We start from the raw sequence: 26,343 nt of genomic DNA, 5'->3' as shown, positions 1-26,343 counted from the left end.
GGACTCTCCAGGAACCTAAGTACAAGTGTATTTTCTGAAATATTTGGTACAACCCATTGCTATGAATCACCTTAATTCTAATTTACAAGAAAGCACCGTAATGTAAACATTATAAACATATGTGATCTATGGATTTCTGGGGTAGATATCTGTGTCTCTATGGAGTCTAGACCTCATGATGATGCCTGCTCAGAGTTTCTCTCCTCTGTAGCCAAGACCTACCTAGACCTATGGTCTACCCATGAAACAGATCCCATGGTCATGACAAGTTCTCGAGGCCTTCTCATTCATCAGCTCTGGATAGTCCTCCAGGCATGATTCATCCATTTCCTCCTGACCCATTTTCAACATTTGCTTTGGATGTAGCATACTGCAGTCTGTGTCCCCAGCTTACAAGTCCATGCCATAAATATGAGATTTATGTTGGACCCCATGAGAAGTGGAATGGGGTTATTCAGTTTCCTCAGCTCTTACCACGGTTTGGTTTCAACTCTCCTATGTCTCAGATTTTTTCCCATAAATCTAAAACATAGTACAGAAGTCTGCCATTGGGATTCATAGCATTGTATTGTATTGATGACAGAGCATCATTACAGTGAAGTTCTACAGACAGACTAATTAGACTTTAGGATGATGGCATTTTTATACAATGTAGTTAGTTATTAGTTTAAGTAGAAGTCTTTTGATGGCTGTTTCTTCTGTGACAGTTTCAACTCTACCTTATGGAAGTCCCCTCTGCTTTTATGGTCAAGTGAATGTCTCCTTCTACATGTGTGACGATTAGTGGTGTGTTCCCCATGAGAACATTACTGTCTGTTGTGTGTCTGTCAGGATCTGGAGGCTGGCTGGGATAGGTTGCCAGGAGAGAAGGTCCTGCAGGATATAAGGGAGAAGAGAGGGCAGGAGAGGCGTCTCCAAGAGATCCAGCTGCAGCTAGAGCTGTTGGGCCAGGGCCAAGAAATGACTGTGAGTTCAAAGCAGCCACACACGCACACCACAGCGCACGCACACACACACACGCACATTTATATACAATCACTAATACACACATATGATCAAAGTGGACCATTGACTCCACAGTGGGAATTCCACATGCACAGATATGCATGCACACGCACTGACACAATTCATATAGTTTGTAGGGGAATTGAAAAGAGCCTTATCACTGCTGGCAAAAATGTCACAGGGCATTGGGCAATTAACCTCAGATTATGCATTACATTATACTGTAAGCAAGTCATTATTTTATTGCACTGTGCCTAGAATTATAGGTAGCTGCCAAAATAAAGGACACACTTGAGCCAATGAGGGATACCACACAGGTGTGGCTCGTGAGCAATTAAAACATCCCATCATGCTTAGGGTCATGTATAAAAATACCAAAATCCCAATATTTTGGCTACCATGGCTAGAAGAGATCTCAGTGACTATGAAAGAGGGGTCTCAAAGGAGCATATGAGGTTTAAAGGGTGTGTCAGTCACCAGATTTCAAACCAATTGAACACTTATGTGAGATTCTGGAGTGCCGCCTGAGAAAGCGGTTTCCACCACCATCAACAAAACACTAAATTATGAAATTGTTTTTAGAATAATGGTGTCGCAGCCCTCCAATAGAGTTCCAGACACTTGTAGAATCTATTCCAAGGTGCATTGAAGCTGTCCTGGAGGCTCGTGGTGCCCAACACCCTATTAAGACCCTTTATGTTGGTGTTTCCTTTATTTTTGTTACGGAGCGTGAATGAGGACCCAAAAGCGAATTAACGTAAACAGAGCTTCTTTAATAACAAAACATACGTAGGCTCAGATGGACCGGCAGATTCCGACAGGACAGGACAAGGTTGCAGCAAACCTGACGATAGTCTGGTTCAGGCATGAATAACACAAACAAGAATCCGACAAAGACAGGAACAAAAACAGAGAGAGATATAGAGGACTAATCAGAGGGAAAAAGGGAACAGGTGGGAAAAGGGGTGACAAGGTAGTTAGGAGGAGACAAGGAACAGCTGGGGGAAAGAGGGGGAGAAAAGGTAACCTAATAACGACCAGCAGAGGGAGACAGGGTGAAGGGAAAGGACAGAAACAAGACACAACATGACAATACATGACAATTTTGTCAGTTACCTGTAAATCCAATGACTTTATTTTTTAATACTGTATCACTTTTTATTTCTTTAATGGCCTTATTTATGAATTCTGAACACATTCGACTCTTCATTTGGGAACTCGTTAATTCCATTGATTGTCTGTGCCCAAGGTTACTTTTTAGTGTTTAATGGCTCACTGCAATTCTTCCCTCAAATTCTATTCCCCCAATGTCCCCTGGAAACAATTGAGCATGGCCTCGTTCTGGGACTCTGTAGAGTTACAATCACAACTGGCAAAAATTCTGGTTTCTAGGGACAAAAACACGTGAACACAGGAATGTACCTGCAACAAAGGGTGATGGATTTGTTTCCTCCATCCACTGACATTTGTGACTTTAATTTATTGTGTAGAAAAAGAGGGCATCAGCCGTCGATGTGGCAGCTCTTTACAACCCCACACAATATGGCTTTTTGGGGTACCTGCCTCATCCCCATTTGGTAGTATGGATGTTTTTTGTAGGTGTTACTTTCGGAGTCTATGAAATATGCCTTGATCTCATTTAGGGCTACCACTTTACCAACTGGTTGTACACTTTGCCATGGTGAACCACAACTCAACTTATCCATGCTTAATTAAAGCATCAGTAGACACTATTATGCTAAACAATTAAAGGTCCAATGCAGCCATTTTTATCTCAATATCAAATCATTTCTGGGTAACAATTAAGTACCTTGCTGTGATTGTTTTCAATTAAAATTGTAAAAAATAGCTTCATACCAAAGGGCAACTAGGAAATAACACATATGGAATCATGTAGTAACCAACAAAGTGTTAAACAAATCAAAATATATTTTATATCTGAGATTCTTCAAAGTAGCCATCCTTTGCCTTGATGACAGCTTTGCACACTCTTTGTATTCTCTCAACCAGCTTCATGAGGTAGTCACCTGGAATGCAATTCAGTTAACAGGTGTTAAATGTATTAAGGAAAGTAATTCCACAATTCAGTTGAGCCAATCGGTTGTATTGTGACAAGGTAGGGTTGGTATACAGAAGGTAGCCCTATTTGGTAAAAGGCCAAGTCTTTGGCAAGAACAGCTCAAATAAACAAAGAGAAACGACAGTCCATAATTACTTTAAGACATGAAGGTCAATACGGAAAATTTCAGTGCAATGCGGAATATTTCCATACGGAAAATGTCAAGTGCAGTCGCAAAAACCATCAAGTGCTATGATGAAACTGTCTCTCATGAGGACCGCCACAGGAAAGGAAGACCCAGAGTTACCTCTGCTGCAGAGGATAAGTTCATTAGAGTTACCAGCCTCAGATTGCAGCCCAAATAAATACTTCAAAGTTCAAGCAACAGACACATCTCAACATCAACTGTTCAGTGGAGACTACGTGAATCAGGCCTTCATGGTTGAATTGCTACAAAGAAACCATTACTAAAGGACACCAATTAGAAGAAGAGACTTGCTTGGGCCAAAAAACACGAGCAATGGACATTAGACCGGTGGAAATCTGTCCAATATAAAATATATTTTGATTTAGCACTTTTTGGGTTACTACATGATTCTTTCTATATGTGTTGTTTCATAGTTGTAATGTCTTTTATTTGTCTATTATTCTACAACGTAGAACATAGTAAAAATACAGAAAACCCTGGAATGACTGGTACTGTATATATATAACACAGGAAAATCACTTTTTGACTACAGTGGGCCTCAAAGTAAACCACACCCTAAATTATATTATAACATAAAAAGTCTGTTTTAGCCTCATTTGTGCAGAACAAATAGGATTTTATGTTAGCTAATTAAGGCCAAATCATCTGGAGGATACTCTCATTATGAAAACCACCACCTAAACAACAACATGATTCTGTTCTCAGACTAGATTTATGTGTTCTACATCTAGATTTACCCCTAAACTAATCAGAACCCACTCATTTAGGTGTTGTAAGAGTATGGTTCTAGAGTTTGATTGAATTGGTCAGAAATGGAAACAAGCGTATAGGGAGACTAGGTTCACAGCATTGACATGGTGAGTTTTCTTGGTCCAAACTCAGCTGAGTGCTTCATGTTGATGTTCCTGCAGCCTGGTTACAGCTCTTTTGGTACCAGCCAATTGTGTCTGTCCTTAGGTCTTTATTTTGCCATCCATTCTGCAAAGTTATTGCCCTGGTTAATGTGCCAGGAACAAGCCAGTAAAGAGAGGCAACACAAGCTTAATCTAGGGGACTAGGGACCCTGTAAAAACTGGGATAAATCGAAAACATAATTCTGCGTATGCTGCAATGAACTGGAAAATATCTCCCTTCCAGATCAATAGATCCTAAATAAATAGCTTATAACTACCTGGAGCAGTAGCAGTGGCTTCTCTCCCAAGACTTTGTAGAGGGAGGAAAAGAGGTATGCTCTCTCATATTGTTTAGTCTTGAGTCTCTGGAATTCCACACTTTTTGGAGAGGAGGAAAATCTTAAAAGCTTTGGTGAACTAAATTGTTGATGTAACTCACAGATTAATGACCAGAGACGACCTGTGTCCCATCACATTTGATGGATTTCATTGTGGTTGACAGAATTTTAAGTGATTCCGTCTTATCTGTATGGATCATGGAAAAACACATTCACTCATTTTATTCCAATACAGTGCTATCTATGTATTGGTAACTGCCAAAATAAAGGAAACGCCAACAAAATCTTAATGGGGTGTTGGGCCAGAACATCATGCACATTGGCATAGATTCTACAACTGTCTAGAACTTTATTGGAGGGATGCAAGCAATACCATTCTTACTCCCATAAGTGTTAAATTGGGTTGAGATCTGATGACTGAGACATGCATATGGTTTACGTCGTTTTTATGCTCATAAAACCATTTAATGACTACTCATGCCCTGTGGATGGGGCATTGCCATCCTTTCGGGGCATAGCCATGTTAGCCAAAATAATGGCCAAACTAATGCCCTGCCCAGCATTTATATAGATAACCCTAAGCATGATAGGATGTTAATTGCTGATTTAACTCAGGAACCACACCTGTGTGGATGCACCTGCTTTCAATATACTTTGTATTGCTCATTTACTAAAGTGTTTCCATTATTTTGGCATTTACTTGTATATGTCATATTCTTGCTTCCTACATTTCTCTGGAATCAGATCTGAGGATTGCTTTTATTGGTGTCAGTGAAGCTTCCCTGTTCCAAATTCTCTTGACCCCCCAACTCCTCTCTCATCGAAGTCTTTAATTTCTCCCACCTTCTGTCCCCAATCTTGCTGGAATGCCTTTGTATCATGTTGATATACATGAACCTTTAAATATTGTCTCATTCATTTATTATGACCATCTATTTGGTCCATTGTGTGATGACCCCCCCCCCCCCCCCCCCCCTTCTCAGTTTCTCAGTAACAAAAATATAAAAAGTATACTTTTTGAGACGTGATAACCCTGCTCTTCAGCTGTCTGCAACAGGGCATGCTAAAATGTTATTCCCACACCCTCTTCTGGCTCTGTCCCAATATCAACAGTATGAGGAAGCACAATCACAGAATTTACAGTAAGACAGGATACATCCAATGGGGCACTCCTCATTTTATCACTAATACATCATTAATACTGTCATTAGCCATTGTCTCAGATTTTATAAATGACAATCCAAAGGCCATGTTTATACACACACTTACACTTTTGACAAAAAATATTAGATGTTAGATCTCTGTGAAGTATTGTTGTAGTTTATATATTTTTCACACAGTAGTTGTTGACAGACTAGTACAGGCTCAGACTGTGCCGATTAGAAAATAAGCCTGTCGTATGTGGAATGTGTTTGCTCTGGGCAGGTGGAGGTATGAGGGAAGGGAGTAGCTAGAGGCTATGGCTCTGACACATCGTAGGTGGAAGGCTGGCTCTGCTGTCAGAGACCTGTTATGCTCAGTATTCAGGTGGTGTAGTATATGGGCTCTTTGTTCTGACAATCTGGTAGTTTCATAACAGTTTTCCACATAAGAGCGGTCAAGCTTTCCAGAAAGGCCTGTTTTTCTGTGTCTGTGGGGAGGAAAGCACAGGAATGTGAATGACGGATGCTGCTGCACACTGCACTGCTACACACCCTGGATGAGTATAAAAAATGATTATATGTGTATATATATAAACTCAGCAACAAAAGAAACGTCAACTGCATTTATTTTCAGCAAACTTAACATGTGTAAATATTTGTATGAACATAAAAAGATTCAACAACTGAGACACAAACTGAACAAGCTCCACAGACATGTGACTAACAGAAATGGAATAATGTGTCCCTGAAGAAAGGGGGGGTCAAAATCAAAAGTAACAGTCAGTATCTGGTGTGGCCACCAGCTGCATTAAGTAATGCAGTGCATCTCCTCCTCATGGACTGCACCAGATTTGCCAGTTCTTGCTGTGAGATGTTACCCCAGTCTTCCACCAAGGCAAGTTCCCGGACATTTCTGGGGGGAATGGCCCTAGCCCTCACCCTCCGATCCAACAGGTCCCAGACATGCTCAATGGGATTGAGAGCCAGGCTCTTCACTGGCCATGGCAGAACACTGACATTCCTGTCTTGCAGAAAATCACGCACAGAACGAGCAGTATGGCTGGTGGTATTGTCATGATGGAGGGTCATGCCAGGTTGAGCCTGTAGGAAGGGTACCACATGAGGGAGGAGGATGTCTTCCCTTTAACGCACAGTGTTGAGATTGCCTGCAATGACAACAAGCTCAGTCCGATGATGCTGTGACACCCCGCCCCAGACCATGATGGACCCTCCACCTCCAAATCGTTCCCTCTCCAGAGTACAGGACTCGGTGTAGCGCTCATTCCTTCGACGATAAATGCGAATCCAAGCATCAGGCTAAACCGTGACTTGTCAGTGAAGAGCACTTTTTGCCAGTCCTGTCTGGTCCAGCGACGGTGGGTTTGTGCCCATAGACGACGTTGTTGCCAGTGATGTCTGGTGAGGACCTGCCTTACAATAGGCCAACAAGCCCTCAGTCCAGCCTCTATCAGCCTATTGCGGACAGTCTGAGCACTGATGGAGGGATTGTGCTTTCCTGGTGTAACTCGGGCATTTGTTGTTGCCATCCTGTACCTGTCCCGCAGGTGTGATGTTCAGATGTACCGATCCTGTGCAGGTGTTGTTACACGTGGTCTGCCACTGTGAGGACAAACACCTGTCCGTCCTGTCTCCCTGCAGCGCTGTCTTAGGCGTCTCACAGTACGGACATTGCAATTTATTGCCCTGGCCACATCTGCAGTCCTCATGCCTCCTTGCAGCATGCCTAAGGCACATTCACGCAGATGAGCAGGGACCCTGGACATCTTTCTTTTGGTGTTTTTCAGAGTCAGTAGAAAGGCCTCTTTAGTGTCCTAAGTTTTCATAACTGTGACCTTAATTGCCTAAGTTGTTTGTGTCTAAACGACCGTTCCGTTCATTAATTGTTTATGGTTCATTGAACAAGCATGGGAAACTGTTTTAAATCCTTTACAATGAAGATCTGTGAAGTTATTGGGATTTTTACGAATTATCTTTGAAAGACAGGGTCCAGAAAATATATATAATTCTGTTGATGTGCTCTTGAGCAAGGCACTTAACCCTAATTGCTCCTGTAAGTTGCTCTGGATAGGAGTGTCTGCTAAATTACTAAAATGTAGGAGGGGAGGATTCTCCCTGAATCTAATTCTGACTTACTCAGAGTGGGTTTGTTTTGGGCTCTGGCCAAGTGGCCACTGCCTACCACTGGGCGAGACATCTAATTAAAGATTTAATGGAGCACTTTACCATTTAGCAGAAATTAAACATATTTCCATAAAGACTCTCCTGACGGAGTGTGAATAAGGCTTACTCACCCTTGTATTCACACCCAAAATACTACAGTTCTATAGTTCTACAGTCCTTCTGGTCATTATGTATACCTGTAGGTGTAAACCCACTTGATGCATTTCACTACACTCGCAACAACATCTGCTAACCATGTGTATGTGACCAATAACATTTGATTTGATATTTATCCGAGTCAGGTCAAAGTGCATCTGTCATAATCTCACTAAACGAGCCATCCCTCAGCAGCCCTCTACTGATGAAGACCAGAAGAGGGCTTCCTGTTGTATCTTATCTGTTGGACTTACAGGAGAAAGTAGGGTTAAGTGCCTTGCTCAAGGGCACATCAACAGATTTTTCACCTAGTTGGTTTGGGGATTCAAATGCCCCCCCCCCCCCACACACACACACACACACACACACTGCTGCTACTCTCTGTTATTGTCTATGCATAGCCACTTTAATAACCCTATCCTCATGTACAGTTACCTCAATTACCTCGACACCGGTGCCCCGCACTTTGACACATTGACTCTGTACCGATACCCCCTGTGTATAGCCCCGCTATTGTTATTTACTGCTGCTCTTTATCTCTTACTTTATTATTTTTATTTTTTTTAATTTTTAGGTATTTTCATAAAACTGCATTGTTGGTTAAGGGCTTGTAAGTAAGTATTTCACTGTTGTATTCGGCGCATGTGAGACTTTTTTTGTTGATTTGATTCAAACCAGTTGACCTTTTGTTTACTGGCCCAACGCTATCCGCTAGGATATCCCAGACCTAACCTTATCCCCAGGCTAAGTTGACCTTAGTGGGAGTGACCATATAATTATATGGGAGGGAACTTATTAAGTAAAGTATTTGTCCTAATTTAATTTTAGCGAGTCACACATCCCTTTATTAGAGTAGAATTGGCCACAGGTTACTTTGGCTGAAGTAAAAAGTGGAGGTTTGTGACTGAAGCCTGTGCTTGTAACTTGAGCAGTCCACAATGTGGGAAGCTAGCACCGAACCCTGCGTGTACAGGATCTCAACAGTGAGCCATCCGAGGTGATGTAGTCCAGGCTGGGATTGGGTGGGCTGGCCTGGGCTAGGTGAGGTTGGAGGTAGGGGGTGGCTGGAGAATTTGAGGGTGTTGATAGATGCAACTCTAGTGGGCCACATGTGTGAAGGGGAAGCTATGATCTGTTGACAGCTGACGTTGTTGTTTGTTTGAAAAACTTGAACGCAAGGAAGAATTTGACTTACCTGGATGGCGGATGACACATTGGTGGGTGCTTATATTTGTCCTGTTTGTCCAATGATCTTAGAGTTACAATGCTATACAATACAAGTACATGGGGATGACTGATTTTACAGTGTATCAACTGGCCTTGAAAGGTAGAGCTTTGATATGTCTTTCACTTTCTTTTATAGTGTGAGAAAAAGAGTTGCGGGTGGTATTTCACTGTGACAATGTTTAATGAGATAGAAATAGATATTATAATGCCTATATCATTAGGAGAGGCAGTCACTAATCATCTGAATCCAGGGTCTCCTCTTACCCGCAATTCAAATTCGACAATAAACAAACTTACCACTTCCCTAATTTACCTTGCAAGTGTAATATATGCATGGCCATGGTTCAGCTGGTGTTATATGGATTTTGTTATATGAATTCTTAAAGGTTTAGAATATTTGACTGTCTGAAATGAACCATATGGGTCTGTCTGGTGTGCATGTGGTGCAACCAGAGTGGAGAGACCATGGAGAGATGTCCGTCTCTCTGTCTGGCCCAGCCTCATTAGGATTCTGTAACAACCGCCAGGCATATGGCCTGGATCTATACACCATGTCTCGTTCTAATCCTTCAGACCTCCAAGTCTTCCCTTCTCTAGAATATAGTTGATCCTAGGCAGCATCACATTTATGTAGAAGTATTTTTGTTCTTTGTAGTTGATGTCTTTATAGCCCATACACTATCAGAATAAGGCAATTTCCTTTCCATAGTGTTACTTACAAATTGATCAGAAAGTTGTAATTCATGCTTTGTGTTCATTGTGCCATAGGCAGCTTCAGTCAGAAATGAGATCAAGGAATCTGGCACCTCTGCCTTATATTTCACATGTCCGTGTGGAGGTTGTATCGCTGTGAGGAAGCTGACCACAACGGGTCCGCAACTGCCAACTTCCTGACTGGCTCAGAGTTGGTCAAAAGCAAACATGTATTATTAACTTTTATTTATTCAGGGTAGCCCAATTGAGACCAGGGTCTTATTCCCAGTGGTGCCCTGAGTTCATTTTTTTTTTTTTTACAAACAGGAAGAAACATCTGCATTACAAAAAAAACAAGAAGAGTACAAATAACCACAAGGCACAACCTCAACAAAATGTCAGCAAAGAAACCATTACAATCAATCAAAACAACTACAATCCTCACTGAGTTCATTCAACACCAGAGTCCTAAACTGCACTAGTGGCACCAGGGAATCATGATGTAAGGAATTTTGTTGGTTATTCCAACAATAGGGGGCACTAAAACTAAAGGGGGATTTACCTAAATTGGTCGACACCAGAAGGAACTCAAGAGTTATACAAACCTTTTGATACAAGATGTAGTGGCAATTATTATAACTGTCACCTGTAATAAAGCGAAAGGTGCTATGGTAGACGCCATCGAAAGGTTTAAGAGTAGTGGCTGTTGTAATCTGGTACATGGTGTCACCATAGTCAAGAACTGGCAGGAAAGTTGACTGTAAAATATGCTTCCTGCTATTTAGGGATAGGGGACAAGATCATTTAAAAAAAAGAAGCCACCTTCAAATCTTGGATTTTTAACTAGCTTATCCATATGTTTTTCAAACATGGTCTTTATCAATCCAAATGCCCAGATATTTCTAGGCGGGAACCCGATTGATGGGAGAACCATCTAATGAATAAAGATGTAGTTCATCTGAAACATGTTTGTGAGAAATTAGAAAACAACATATATTTAGTCTTGCCCGCCTTAAGTACAAGTTTTAAACCGACCAGGGCTTTCTGTAAGGCAACAAAGTCGCATTGCAGCTGTAACAGCCTGGTCAGCATACAGTGCCTTGCGAAAGTATTCGGCCCCCTTGAACTTTGCGACCTTTTGCCACATTTCAGGCTTCAAACATAAAGATATAAAACTGTATTTTTTGTGAAGAATCAACAACAAGTGGGACACAATCATGAAGTGGAACGACATTTATTGGATATTTCAAACTTTTTTAACAAATCAAAAACTGAAAAATTGGGCGTGCAAAATTATTCAGCCCCTTTACTTTCAGTGCAGCAAACTCTCTCCAGAAGTTCAGTGAGGATCTCTGAATGATCCAATGTTGACCTAAATGACTAATGATGATAAATACAATCCACCTGTGTGTAATCAAGTCTCCGTATAAATGCACCTGCACTGTGATAGTCTCAGAGGTCCGTCAAAAGCGCAGAGAGCATCATGGAGAACAAGGAACACACCAGGCAGGTCCGAGATACTGTTGTGAAGAAGTTTAAAGCCGGATTTGGATACAAAAAGATTTCCCAAGCTTTAAACATCCCAAGGAGCACTGTGCAAGCGATAATATTGAAATGGAAGGAGTATCAGACCACTGCAAATCTACCAAGACCTGGCCGTCCCTCTAAACTTTCAGCTCATACAAGGAGAAGACTGATCAGAGATGCAGCCAAGAGGCCCATGATCACTCTGGATGAACTGCAGAGATCTACAGCTGAGGTGGGAGACTCTGTCCATAGGACAACAATCAGTCGTATATTGCACAAATCTGGCCTTTATGGAAGAGTGGCAAGAAGAAAGCCATTTCTTAAAGATATCCATAAAAAGTGTCATTTAAAGTTTGCCACAAGCCACCTGGGAGACACACCAAACATGTGGAAGAAGGTGCTCTGGTCAGATGAAACCAAAATTGAACTTTTTGGCAACAATGCAAAACGTTATGTTTGGCGTAAAAGCAACACAGCTCATCACCCTGAACACACCATGCCCACTGTCAAACATGGTGGTGGCAGCATCATGGTTTGGGCCTGCTTTTCTTCAGCAGGGACAGGGAAGATGGTTAAAATTGATGGGAAGATGGATGGAGCCAAATACAGGACCATTCTGGAAGAAAACCTGATGGAGTCTGCAAAAGACCTGAGACTGAGACGGAGATTTGTCTTCCAACAAGACAATGATCCAAAACATAAAGCAAAATCTACAATGGAATGGTTCAAAAATAAACATATCCAGGTGTTAGAATGGCCAAGTCAAAGTCCAGACCTGAATCTAATCGAGAATCTGTGGAAAGAACTGAAAACTGCTGTTCACAAATGCTCTCCATCCAACCTCACTGAGCTTGAGCTGTTTTGCAAGGAGGAATGGGAAAAAATTTCAGTCTCTCTATTTCAGTTTTTGATTTGTTAAAAAGTTTGAAATATCCAATAAATGTCGTTCCACTTCATGATTGTGTCCCATTTGTTGTTGATTCTTCACAAAAAAATACAGTTTTATATCTTTATGTTTGAAGCCTGAAATGTGGCAAAAGGTCGCAAAGTTCAAGGGGGCCGAATACTTTCGCAAGGCACTGTACATAATATTGTGCCATAAATGTTTCCCAGCTCACTCCCCAGAGCGTTCAAACGGATTGTCTCACAAAGACATGCATTCTCCAGGCTGTCCTTTTCCCAATGGAACCAGCGTTTGATCGCTATGCTCTGCATTACAGGCCTGACGGCCTCATTCCCCACTCAATGATAACCCTGTGAGAGAGTGCAGTCCCAAAACACAGCACCTCATTGAAACAAGTCACTTTTCATTTCTTTTGGATAGGGTTCCTCACTTTCCTGTCAACGCAGCACTTTCTCTGTTTGCTGGAATGTGGTCTCTGGCATTCCAGAAGCCCCGGCTGCAGCACAGGCCTTAACGAGTGGGTGCTGTGGAGAGCAGACTGGGCAGAGACAGACTGGGTAGAGACACACTGGGCAGAGACAGACTGGGTACAGACTTGGCAAAGAGACTGGGCAGTGACGGACAGGGGAACATACATCAGTCACCCAGCAACACCCCCGGCCCGTACGGCAGAGGGGCATCTAGGGTCAGCCACTCCGTCAGATCAGAGCACTTTGTTATAGCCATTAAGGTTTCTCTCTCTCCATAGGAGAAGCTCACATGTGCTTCCCATGTCCAACGCACATGGTATTGGTAAGCCTAGAGCTAGAGGTACTCATTACTGCAGGCTGACCATGGAGTGTTTTATTGCCTCATCCATGAGCACTCAAATGCTGACATACCTGTAATTGACCGATGGTGTTTTAATGACAGTGGTTTCAAGTTGAAGTAATGGCTCATTTACAGGACAGCACATGTATTTCTAGTCACTGTTGTTCCCTCATGGCCCTTATCTTTTAGTGTGTGAGTCAAACACACCAGTCAAAAAATTATATTGTATACAGGTTGAGAGAAAGGTTAAGTGTGTAATGTTTTACTTAGTGGTTAGTGTTATCACCATTCTGTACACACCATTAAGAGGCCCTAAGCCAGAGCCAAGGACATGCCCCATGCGTCCTCTTCCCTCAGTGCAGGGGTTTCCTTAGGGCCCCTTGGCCATGCTAGGGTTGAAGGTCAAGTCCACAGGCCAGCGGCAGAGCAGCATGGGGTGCTTAATGCATGGGGTAGAGCAGGAATGTGTCTGAGGAGTGTGCACCTCTGGCCGTTGTCAGCAGGGAAAGGATGATATGCTGTGTGGGTAATTGCAGGGGTCGTAAATGAGTAACACCGCCCACCCTGTAATGGCCTAAAGCAGTAGTATTCAAAGTTGGGGTCGTGGGGGAATTGCAGTGGTGTTGCAAAATAAAAAATGAAGAGTACAGATTATTTTATGGGACAAAACGTTTTGAGAAAGATCATTTGAATCATATTTTGTTGAGTAAATGTATTTATTGGTTCTCTTAATTTTTATTTGAGAGATTCAAATGTAAGGAATTTAAGGTTATTTGTTGGTGTGAAAATATTAATGGGGAAAAAACAAATGGGGTCTCGGCTGAAGAAGTTTGAATACCACTGGCCTAAAGGGTGTCATTTAAGCAATAAGGCCTGAGGAGGTGTGGTACATGGCCAATATACCACAGCTAAGGGCTGTTCTTATGCACGACGCAACGCGGAGTTAGCTACTTACCACAAACCCCTGAGGTGCCTTATTGCTATAATAAACTGGTTACCAACGTAATTGGATCAGTAAATAGTATTTTTTTGTCATACCCGTGATATACTTAAGCATTAAGGCATGAGGAGGTATGGTATATGGCAAATATACCACATCTAAGGGCTGTTCTTAAGCACAACACAACACGGAGTGCCTGGATACGGTATATTGGCTATATACCACAAACCCCTGAGGTTCCTTATTGCTATTATCAACTGGTTACCAACGTAATTAAAAATACATGGCTGTCAGCCAATCAGCATTCAGGACTCGAAACACCCAGTTTATAAAGTCTGATATACCACTGCTTTTAGCCAATGAGCATTCAGGGCTCTAACCACCTGGCTTATAATACTTTTTAGAGGACTTTCAACATACACAAGCTGAGGGAGAGACATCTAGCAAGCAACTGGGTCATGAGGGGCTGGTGAGTTTCAAAGGCTGGAAAGAGAAGGGACATTGATGAGCGATTAGGCCGTGTTCCCATTATGAGATATCAAGGAGAGTTTAAGGAACGGGGTAGCGAAATTCGCATTACATTCTTGCCTTACCTATCGTTGTGGCTTGAAATGTGTAATTTTTGGTCCGCACCTCAAATTGAACATAAATATCCCAGTAGCGAATTGCTAGTAAGAACAAACATTTGAACAATGACAACTTTTCTTCCAAAACATATTACATATTGAATAATGCAGCCAAACCATATCACACTCTTGAATAATGCGAACAATTCACAAGCTATACAGTTGCAGTCGGAAGTTTACTTACACCTTAGCCAAATACATTTAAACTCAGTTTTTCACAATTCCTGACATTTAATCCTAGTAAAAATTCCCTGTCTTAGGTCAGTTAGGATCACCACTTTATTTTAAGAATGTGAAATGTCAAAATATTAGTAGAGAGAATTATTTATTTCAGCTTTTATTTATTTCATCACATTCCCAGTGGGTCAGAAGTTTACATACATACACTCAATTAGTATTTGGTAGCATTGCCTTTCAATTGTTTGACTTGGGTCAAACGTTTCGAGTAGCCTTCTACAAGCTTCCCACAATAAGTTGGGTGAATTTTGGCCCATCCCTCCTGAAAGAGCTGTTGTAACTGAGTCAGGTTTGTAGGACTCCTTGCTCGTACAAGCTTTTTCAGTTCTTCCCACACATTTTCTATGGGATTGAGGTCAGGACTTTGTGATGGCCACTCCAATACCTTGACTTTGTTGTCCTTAAGCCATTTTGCCACGACTTTGGAAGTATGCTTGGGGTCATTGTCCATTTGGAAGACCCATTTGTGACCAAGCTTTAATTTCCTGACTGGTGTCTTGAGATGTTGCTTCAATATATCCACATAATTTTCCTCCCTCATGATGCCATCTATTTTGTGAAGTGCACAGACAGAATGCGTCTCTTTCCTGAGTGGTATGACGATGTTTATACTTGTGTACTATTGTTTGTACAGATGAACATGGTACCTTCAGGTGTTTGGAAATTGCTGGATGAACCAGACATGTGGAGGTCTACAATTTTTTTTCTGAGGTCTTGGCTGATTTCTTTTGATTTTCCCATGATGTTAAGCAAAGAGGCACTGAGTTTGAAGTTAGGCCTTGAAATACATCCACAGGTACACCTCCAATTGAGGTGTACCAATTAGCCTATCAGAAGCTTCTAATGCCATGACATAATTTTCTGGAATTTTCCAAGCTGTTTAAAGGCACAGTCAACTTAGTGTATGTAAACTTCTGACCTACTGGAATTGTGATACAGTGAATTAAAAGTGAAATAATGTCTGTAAACAATTGTTGGAAAAATTACTTGTGTCATGCACAAAGTAGATGTCCAAAACTATAGTTTGTTAACAAGAAATATGAGTGGTTGAAAAGCGAGTTTTAATGACTCCAACCTAAGTGTAAACTTCCGACTTCAACTGTACATGCATATGATACGTCTAACACAATACATACATTCGACCTGGTGAAAATCAGTTTTTGGGACCTTACTTGCTTACCACTTTTTCCATGTGCTTTCTTCCTTCACAGAAAATGATGACCTCTTCCTAAATATTTGGTCAAATTATGCATTTTTAAAGAAAATACCTCAACTTACCCCTTTTGCTCAACTTACCCCACTTTGAAAATGAATCCTCATTGTTAAGTTAAGAAAAAGAGCCTTGATAATACAGAAGTTACCAGACAGTTGACATTTGATTTCTGTCATTTGTGTAATCCATTTCTGTGCATTGGCTATCTCCTTAAACTCCCTGCATTTCCAAAAGGCTCTGCGAAGACCCTTACTTATCTGTAGAAAAACAACCTCTTGTCCAACTAGAAGTGTTTTAGGCAACTGGAAATTTGTTTAGTTGGATTGTCCAACTATTTTGTGGGACACAGTCCCACCAAGCACAGGGACGTCTGTGGCAGGTTCATTTATCATCATGAAATACCACTGCTATCAATGGTAGAGCATTTTCATCGGAGCTTATCGGAACCAAGTCATCGGCCTACTGAACAATGACTTAAGTAGGAATACTGCTGGGAAGTGATCTTAGACATCTTCAGTGTTTCTTGTTCAGTATAGCATTTTGTCTCTCTGTCTTTGTCACTGTCTCTATCTCTCTCTCTCTCTTGCCCACTCTTTTTCTAGTTTGACAAACCAATACTACTGGAGGAGCAGCTGATGACTCTGTTGGATGAGTATGAGATATCACAGAGCTGGGGACATGGTCTGGGGAAAAGGGACGCATCACCCAGGGACAACTCTGATGCAGAGAGCCTGCCGGACAGTCTCTCTGACTATATCCTGTCAGAGTTGCTTAGAGATGCATACACCACCAGCTTTAGCCAGTTGGACAAATCCACCACTATGTGTTCACCATAGAGTATTAACACATATGTTGGGTGTGACAAATGTAGAAATGTGTATATTTACTGTGCATTCAGAAAGTATTCAGACCCCTTGACTTTTTCCACATTTTATTACATTACAGCCTTATACTAAAATGGATGAAATGCATGTTTTGCCTCATCAATCTACATACAATACCCCATAATGACAAAGCATAAACAGGTTTATTTTTTATTTTTTTGTAAATGTATGTACAGTGGACTCCCAAATTACTGGCAATGCACAAACAATACTTAAAAAAGCATAAACAATATAATTATAGAGATAAACTCAAAATACCAACATGAGAAATACTGTACATTATTAATGTTTCAATGGAACCAACCAAAATCTTTAAATTATTTAATACAAAATAAATTTAACCAAAATCAAGGTTTCATAATTATTCCCACTCCTCATTTAGTACTTAGTGCAACCACCTCTGGCAAGTATAACCGCATGGAGTCTTTTCCTGTAATGTTTGACAAGGTTAAGGAGCACATTGGGTCATTATCTTGTTGGAAAGTCCACCTACGGCCAAGTCCCAGCCTTCTGGCAGAGGCAACCAGATTGTCAGCCAAAATTGCCTGATACTTGGTAGAATTCATTATGCCATCAATCTTAACCAGTGTCCCTGGACCTCTGGAATTAAAACAGCCCCAAAACATCACTGACCCCCCTCCATATTTCATATTTCACCGTGAGTATGAGGTGCCTCTCCTTGTATGCACCTCTGTTTCGACGCCAAACATGCAGATGCTGTATCTGACCAAAACGTTCAATTTTGGTCTCATCTGACCAGAGCACCTTCTTCCAGTCCTAATTTAACTGACGTTTGGCAAACTCCAAGCGCTTGCGTCTGTGTCTTGGAGTCAGAAAGGGCTTTCTTCTGGCAACCCTTCCAAAGAGCCTGTGGTTGTGGAGGTGGCGTCTGATGGTGCTTTTTGAAACCTGGTGACCCCAAGACGCCACCAAGGCCTGCAATTCTTTAACAGTGATTCTTGGGGATTTTGTTGCTTATCTCACACGATCCTCCTCCCTATCCTGGGGGGCAAAATGCATTTGTGTCCTCTACCCGTGAGGTTTTCAACTGTTCCATATCTTTTGAATTTTCTAATAATTGCCCTGACAGTGCTCAGTGGTATATTCAATCGTCTGTGGATCTTCTTGTAGCCATTACCAGATTTATGAAGGTCTATGACCATCTGTCTCTTTTGAACTGCTAGTTCTTTTGTTTTCTTCATGATGTTGGATGACAGTGGGATATTGCATGGGATATTGCTCACTTTTATACCCTAGTGAAACAGGAAGTGACTTAATGGCTCAATATAGTTCCTTAAGACTTAGATAAACTTAAATAAGTGGAATTTAATTTGTGGTTTAATTTTGGTAGATGTAATTTACACTAATCTTTAAGGGTGCCATTAATTGTGAAACCTTGATTTGGAGGACATTGATTTTTAATTAAATCAATAAATTATTTTGCTTGGTTCCATTGAAACATTAATAAAGTACAGTTTTTCTCACATGTTGGTATTTTGAGTTTATCTCTATAATTATATTGTTTATATTTTTTATAAGCATTGTTTGTGCATTGCCAGTCAGGGGTGCCAGTAATTTTGGATCCCACTATATATAAAAATAATAATAAAAAAAACACATTTACATAAGTATGCAGACCCTTTACTCAGTACTTTGTTGAAGCACCTTTGGTAGCAATTACAGCCTTGAGTCTTCTCGGGTATGACGCTACAAGCTTGGCACACCTGTATTTGGGGATTTTATCCTATTCTTCTCTGCAGATCCTCTCAAGCTCTGTCAGATTGGATGGGGAGCGTTGCTTAACAGCTATTTTCAGTTCTCTCCAGAGATGTTCGCTCGGGTTCAAGTCCAGGCTCTGGCTGGGCCACCTAAGGACATTCAGACATTCAGTGTCCCGAAGCCTCTCCTGCGTTGTCTTGGCTGTGTGCTTAGTGTCGTTGTCCTGTTGGAAGGTGAACCTTCGCCCCAGTCTGAGGTCCTGAGTGCTCTGGGGCAGGTTTTCATCGAGGATCTCTCTGTACTCTGGTCCTTTCATCTTTCCCTCGATCCTGACTAGTCTCCCAGTCCCTGCCACTGAAAAACATCCCCACAGCATGATGCTGCCACCACCATGCTTCACCGTAGGTTTCCTCCAGACGTGAATGCTTGGCATTCAGGCCAAAGAGTTCAATCATCAGACCAGAGTGTCTTGTTTCTCATGGTCTGAGAGTCCTTTAGGTGCCTCTTGGCAAACTCCAATCATGGCATGTGCCTTTTACTGAGGCGTGGCTTCCATCTGGCCTCTCTACAATAAAGGCCTGATTGGTGGAGTGCTGCAGAGATGGTTGTCCTTATGGAAAGTTCTTCCATCTCCACAGAGGAACTCTGGAGCTCTGTCAGAGTGACCATCGGGTTCTTGGTCACCTCCCTGACCAAGGCCCTTCTCCCCGATTGCTCAGTTTGACCAGGCGGACAGCTCTAGCAAGAGTCTTGGTGGTTCCAAACGTCTTCCATTTAAGAATGATGGAGGCCACTGTGTTCTTGGACCTTCAATGCAGCAGAACTATTTTGGTACCATTTCCTAGACCTGTGCCTCGACACAATCCTGTCTCGGAGCTCTACCGACAATTCCTTCGACCTCATGGCTTGTTTTTTGCTCTCACCTGCACTGTCAACTGTGGGACTTTATATAGACAGGTGTGTGCCTTTCCAAATCATATCCAATCAATTGAATTTACCACAGGTGGACTCCAACCTGTAGAAACTTCTCAAGGATGATCAAAGTAAACAGGATGCACCTGTGCTCAATTTCGAGTCTCATAGCAAAGGGTCTGAAAATCTACGTAAATAAGATATTTCAGTTTTTTTTTATTATACATTTGCCAAAATTTCTAAAAACATGTTTTCGCTTTGGGATTATGGGCTATTATGTGTAGATTGACGAGGGGAAAAACAACAACATTTTAATTCATTTAAGAATAAGGCTGTAACATAACAAAATGTGGAAAAAGGGAAGGGGTCTGAATACTTTCCTAATACGCTGTATATGGTTATATGGTGCTAACAACCAGGCCTGTGGTCATGTCACCACAAGGGCAGCAAAATGAGTTTCTTCCAGACAGACTCTCCCACACCAACTAACACACAATGACTGTATGAATCACCGAGTCTTGTTAAACTGTGTAGTGTATAATCATAAGAATATAGAGAACCATATTAAACAAGTATTTGGATGTTTGTCAAGGCTTTATACAATGTCTTAAGATTTCCAAAATGGCGTGATACATTATGAAACATTTAAACCTGTAACTCATTTTTGAATTGCTCTATTGTGCCTTTTACAATGATTGCTCCCCTAGGTCTGTATATTCTACTTGAGTATTTCCATTCATTTACACTTTCCTGTAGGTCCAAATCAGGAGTCAGAACAGTAGGAGAGCCCATTGTATTAACCCTGCTAATGTAGATGAGAACAGACCGTTTCTGGTCTCTTTAAACTTAACAACGGATTTATTTGACCGCACAATGTACTACATGCATAACCATTTAGCTGTGAGCAGTGGGAGTGTGGGCCTGTTGGACAGACAGACCCCCATGTACCAAACTGCCCAATGATTTCACTACAACAGTTTCACTCCAATTCACTTAGTCAATCTATATGTGCAGTTGAAGTCGGAAGTTTACATTCACTTAGGTTGGAGTCATTAAAACTCGTTTTTCAACAACTCTACAGATTTCTTGTTAACAAACTATAGTTTTGGCAAGTCGGATAGGACAGCTACTTTGTGCATGACACAAGTAATTTTACCAACAATTGTTTACAAACAGATTATTTCACTTAATCACGATTCCAGTGGGTCAGAAGATTGCATACACTAAATTGACTGTGCCTTTAAACCGCTTAGAATATTCCAGAAAATGATGTCATGGCTTTAGAAGCTTCTGATAGGCTAATTAACATAATTTGAGTAAATTGGAGGTGTACTTGTGGATGTATTTGAAGACCTACCTTCAAACTCAGTGCCTCTTTGATTGACATCATGGGAAAATCTAAAGAAATCAGCTAAGACCTCAGAAAAACAGTTGTAGACCTCCACATGTCTGGTTTATCCTTGGGAGCAATTTCCAAACGCCTGAAGGTACCACCTTCATCTGTACAATCAATAGTACGCAAGTATAAACACCATGGGACCACGCAGCCGTCATTCTGTCTCCTAGAGATTAACGTATTTTGGTGCGAAATGTGCAAATCAATCCCAGAACAACAGCAAAGGACCTTGTGAAGATGCTGGAGGAAACAGGTAAAAAAGTATCCATATCCACAGTGAAACGAGTTCTATATCGAAATAACCTGAAAGGCCGCTCAGCAAGGAAGAATCCACTGCTCCAAAACCGTCAGACTACGGTTTGCAACTGCACAAGGGGACAAATATCGTACTTTTTTGAAAAATGTCCTCTGGTCTGATGAAACAAAAATAGAACTGTTTGGCCATAATGAACATTATGTTTGGAGGAAAAAGGTGGATGTTTCCAAGCCGAAGAACATCATCCCAACCGTGAAGCACATGGGTTGCAGCATCATGCTGTGGGTGTGCTTTGCTGCAGGAGGGACTGGTGCACAAATGGGTCTTCCAAATGGACGATGACCCCAAGCATACTTCAAAAGTTGTGGCAAAATGGCTTAACCTTTCTGATCTCCCCATCCCGGATCCGGGTTCGTGAATACAGACTCAAGCTCATTACCATAACGCAACGTTAACTATTCATGAAAATCGCAAATGAAATGAAATAAATATGCTAGCTCTCAAGCTTAGCCTTTTGTTAACAACACTGTCATCTCAGATTTTCAAAATATGCTTCTCAACCATTGCAAAACAAGCATTTGTGTAACAGTATTGATGGCTAACGTAGCATTTAGCATTAGCATTCAGCTGGCAACATTTACACAAAAAAACAGAAAAGCATTCAAAAAAATCATTTACCTTTGAAGAACTTCAGATGTTTTCAATGAGGAGACTCTCAGATAGCAAATGTTCAGTTTTTCCTGAAAGATTATTTGTTTAGGACAAATCGCTCCGTTTTCTGCGTCACGTTTAGCTATGAAAAAACCCCTGTATCCAGGATTGTGTAAATCTATCAGCAAGCTCATTAGCATAACACAACGTTAACTATTTATGAAAATCGCAAATGAAATGAAATAAATATGCCATCTCTCAAGCTTAGCCTTTTGTAAACAACACTGTCATCTCAGATTTTCAAAATATGCTTCTCAACCATAGGAAAACAATCATTTGTGTAAAAGTAGCTAGCTAGAGTTAGCATTTCGCGTTAGCATTTAGCGTTAGCATTAGCGTTAGCATCCAGCACGCAACATTAACAAAAACATAAAAGCCTTCAAATAAAATCATTTACCTTTGAAGAACTTCTGATGTTTTCAATGAGGATACTCTCAGTTAGATAGCAGATGCTCAGTTTTTCCAAAAAGATTCCTTGTGTATTAGAAATAGCTCCGTTTTATACATCACATTTGGCTACCAAAAAAAATCCATAAATTCAGTCCTCAAAACGCAAACTTTTTTCCAAATTAACTCCATAATATCGACTGAAAACATGGCAAACGTTGTTTAGAATCAATCCTCAAGGTGTTTTTCACATATCTCTTCATTGATACATCGTTCTTGGAAACATGCTTTCTCTCCTGAATCCCAGGAGAAAATGCCTGCACCTGAAGATTACGCACAAATTTAGACAAAGGACACCGGGCGGACCTCTGGAAAATGTAGTCTCTTATGGCCAATCTTCCAATGATATGCCTACAAATACGTCACAATGCTGCTAAGACCTTGGGCGAACGACAGAAAGTGTAGGCTCATTCCTTGCGCAATCACAGCCATATAAGGAGAGAATGGAAAACAGAGCTTCAGAAATTCTGCTAATTCCTGGGTGATGCATCATCTTGGTTTCTCCTGTAGAATGAGTTCTGGGGCACTTACAGACAAAATCTTTGCAGATTCTGAAACTTCAGAGTGTTTTCTTTCCAAAACTGTCAAGAATATGCATAGTCGAGCATCTTTTCGTGACAAAATATCGCGCTTAAAACGGGAACGTTTTTTATCCAAAAATGAAATAGCGCCCCTAGAGCTCTAAGAGGTTAAGGACAACAAAGTCAAGGTTTTGGAGTGGCCATCACAAAGCCCTGACCTCAATCTCATAGAACATTTGTGGGCAGAACTGAAAAAGCGTGTGCGAGCAAGGAGGCCTTTAAACCTGACTCAGTTACACCAGCTCTGTCAGGAGGAATGAGCCAAAATTCACCGGACTTATTGTGGGAAGCTTGTGGAAGGCTACCCAAAACGTTTGACCCAAGTTAAACAATTGAAAGGCCATGCTACCAAATACTAATTGAGTGTATGTAAACCTCTGACCCACTGGGAATGTGATGAAAGCTAAAATAAATCATTCTCTCCACTATTATTCTGACATTTCACATTCTTAAAATAAAGTGGTGATCCTAACTGACCTAAGACAGGGGATTTTTACTAGGATTAAATGTCAGGAATTGTGAAAAACTGAGTTTAAATGTATTTGGCTAAGGGCTATGTAAACTTCTGACTTCAACTGTATCTGACGGGACACAGATGTTGCAATCTATCAAATCATTATTGCAGTTATTGGCAGAATAATACTCTTCAATCAGAGTGATTTGAGGAGCCAATGATGTCCTCTAGGTATGGTCTGCTTACCTTCATTCAATAACAACGAGGTCAACTCTGAGGTAGGGAGCAGTAGCAAGGTGGGGCTGTCTGGATTTGGATTTGGCATGAATTTGCAGTGTTGCCATTGACTGTCAGAGATGTGCCCTGTAAAATGACTGAATCAACATTCTATTTGTAGACAACAGAAAGTACAAGCTCAGTGTCTCTTCTACAGAAGCCTTAACAGCAAAGGCTGTAGGTCTGTGGAATTCCTCAGATAGGTGTGACTCTAATCTATTTGAGGTTTCATTCACTGGGCAATTCCAAGAAAAATAGACATAGTGCTATATGGGTTATATTGTGTAATAGCTCTACATTAGTAATGGTATTCTAATGGCGGCACACATTCCCATAACATAATCCTTTAGAAGGCTTTGGTGCTGAAGTCCTATGGCTCCTGAGCAATGTTCACTAAAAATGTTTTTTTTGCAAACTTGAACGTTGTGAACATTCTGTGCAACTTCCACCCTGAATTTACTGTGAACACTGAGGCTGTACCCGCTTTAAGTTTTAGCAGTGGTCAAGTAGGCTACTGTGGCTATCTGATCATAATGTAGGCCTACCAGAGTGGCCTACCATCGAAAACAATGGAGCAAAACACACCCCATAACATTTTAACATAGAAATAGCTGTTAAATCATTCAGCCTACAGTAGCAGCCAATGTGTAGTGTTCAATGACTACATTCCATGAGGCTTAAAAAAAAAGAAAATACATCCAGGGCTTGACATAAACCTGTTTAGGAGGTGACTTAAAATGTTATGTTTGATGCAATAAACCACTTTACAAAATAAATGCATTATTATTCCCATACCATTATTACAGAGAATCAGACAAATTATGCTACGCACTGCCTATTGGCTACTTACCTTATTCAAGACCGTCTCAAAATACAACACTTCCCCTAAGACATAAAATAGCTCTTTACCTGATTTGCCTTCAAAGATGGACAGAAATACACACGTTTTGTGCTCTTGTTGGAAGCAACCACTGCCCCATTGTTGACCCGAAATGAGCTATAACTTCTTACTACTCGGAAGTCATCTTTATTCTCGCTCAGAAAACTCCCATGGCTTATTTTTCAAATTGTCATGTTTCGTTTCTAAATGTCTGCGCAAGAGTGAAGGTTTCCTGCAAGAGAGTAACGGTTAATGTGATTGGATGTTAATTATTTGAGTAGGCTACCTGTATTTGACATTTGTTTTATTTCGCTGAACACTAGATGGTTGAATTTTATTTTTGGCAGTGAAACGAGGCTACGCAGGCGGAAAAAAACCCTCACCCAAATGTATAGCCCCGTTGGAAAATATGAATGTTCTGTTTAAAAAAAAAAGTGAATCACATTTTTATTTGGCGTACCCCTGATGGCATTGCGCGTACCTCTGGGGGCTTGCATACCTCAGTTTGGGAATACTTGGTTTATTGTATCAAAATCTTTGGCCAAGTCAATAAAAATAGCAGCACAATATTGCTAAGAATCAATGGCAATGGTGACATCATTAAAGACCTTTAAGGTTGCAGTGACACATCCATAACCTGAGCGGAAACCAGATTGCATACCAGAGAAAAAACTATAGACATCAAGAAAGCCAGTCAGTTGATTATTAACAGCACTTTTTATGAACAGGGCAAAATAGAACTAGGTCTATAACAGTTAGGATCAGCTTGATCATCACCTTTAAATAAAGGATGGACCGTGGCTGCCTTCCAAGCGATAGGAACCTCCCCAGAAAGGAGAGAGGCTTGGCGATGATAGGGCCAGCAACCTTAAAGAAGAAAGGGTCTAAAATATCTGACCCAGATGTTTTTTCGGGGGGTCAAGTTTCATGAGCTCCTTTTGCACTTCATGAGAGGTGCAAAAGCAGAAGCTTTGTCGCGGGGTAGGGGAAAAATAAGGAGAAGCATCGGGATAGTCGCATCAGAAGGAGTGGGAGATGAGGAAATGTGGGACGGGCAAGGAGGCATGGCTGAGTCAAATAGGAATCATGACTTAAGAGCTCAGCTATGTGCTTCTTGTCAGTAGCAACCACATCATCAACATGAAGGGACATGGTTAGCTGTGATGAGGAGGGTTTATTATCCAGGTCTTTAACCATTTCCAGAACTTATTGTGAGAGAACTGCCCCTTAAAGTAACTAACTTTGGCCTTCCGGATACCCTGAGTGCACGTATTTCTCATTTGCCTGAACGAGAGCCAGTCAGCTTGAGTATGTGTATGCTGAGCCTTTCGCCAAATGCAATTCTTGAGGTGGAGAAACTCTGGTCGAACCAGGGGCTGAACCTGTTTTTAATTCCCATTTTCTTTATGGGTCGTATTTAACAATACCACTGAAAATATTAAAAAAGAAGGTCCAAGCGTCTTCGAAAGAGAGGGTCAAGCTGATTCTATACCAATCTATACCATTAAAGTTTTTTAGCAAGCGTCTATGACAAATCAGGACAGGTCATTTCACTGAGCAGCCATTACGAACACAGGCTGTAAAACAGTGATCACTAAATTCATTACAGAAAAAAAAAGACTGATACCTATCAGGATTATTTGTGAGGATGACATCAAGGAGAGTAAC

General features: G+C 41.1%; 1 protein-coding gene across 1 annotated transcript in view; it reads left to right on the top strand.

Annotated features, from left to right (window-relative positions):
- Positions 1-24,571, top strand: part of fsip1 (fibrous sheath interacting protein 1) — a 55,383-nt gene extending 30,812 nt beyond the window's left edge. The window contains exons 10-11 of the mRNA XM_021584768.3: positions 832-966; positions 16,762-24,571. Coding sequence (XP_021440443.3) covers positions 832-966; positions 16,762-16,995 — 369 coding nt within the window. The 3' untranslated portion in view covers positions 16,996-24,571. The remainder of the gene's footprint in view (positions 1-831; positions 967-16,761) is intronic.
- The last annotated feature ends 1,772 nt before the right edge of the window (positions 24,572-26,343 follow it).

The sequence above is a fragment of the Oncorhynchus mykiss genome, chromosome 25 (assembly GCF_057628025.1).
Source record: "Oncorhynchus mykiss isolate SJ-2025 chromosome 25, ASM5762802v1, whole genome shotgun sequence".
Classification (NCBI taxonomy): Eukaryota; Metazoa; Chordata; class Actinopteri; order Salmoniformes; family Salmonidae; genus Oncorhynchus; species Oncorhynchus mykiss.
This window is presented reverse-complemented; position numbering and strand designations above follow the sequence as displayed.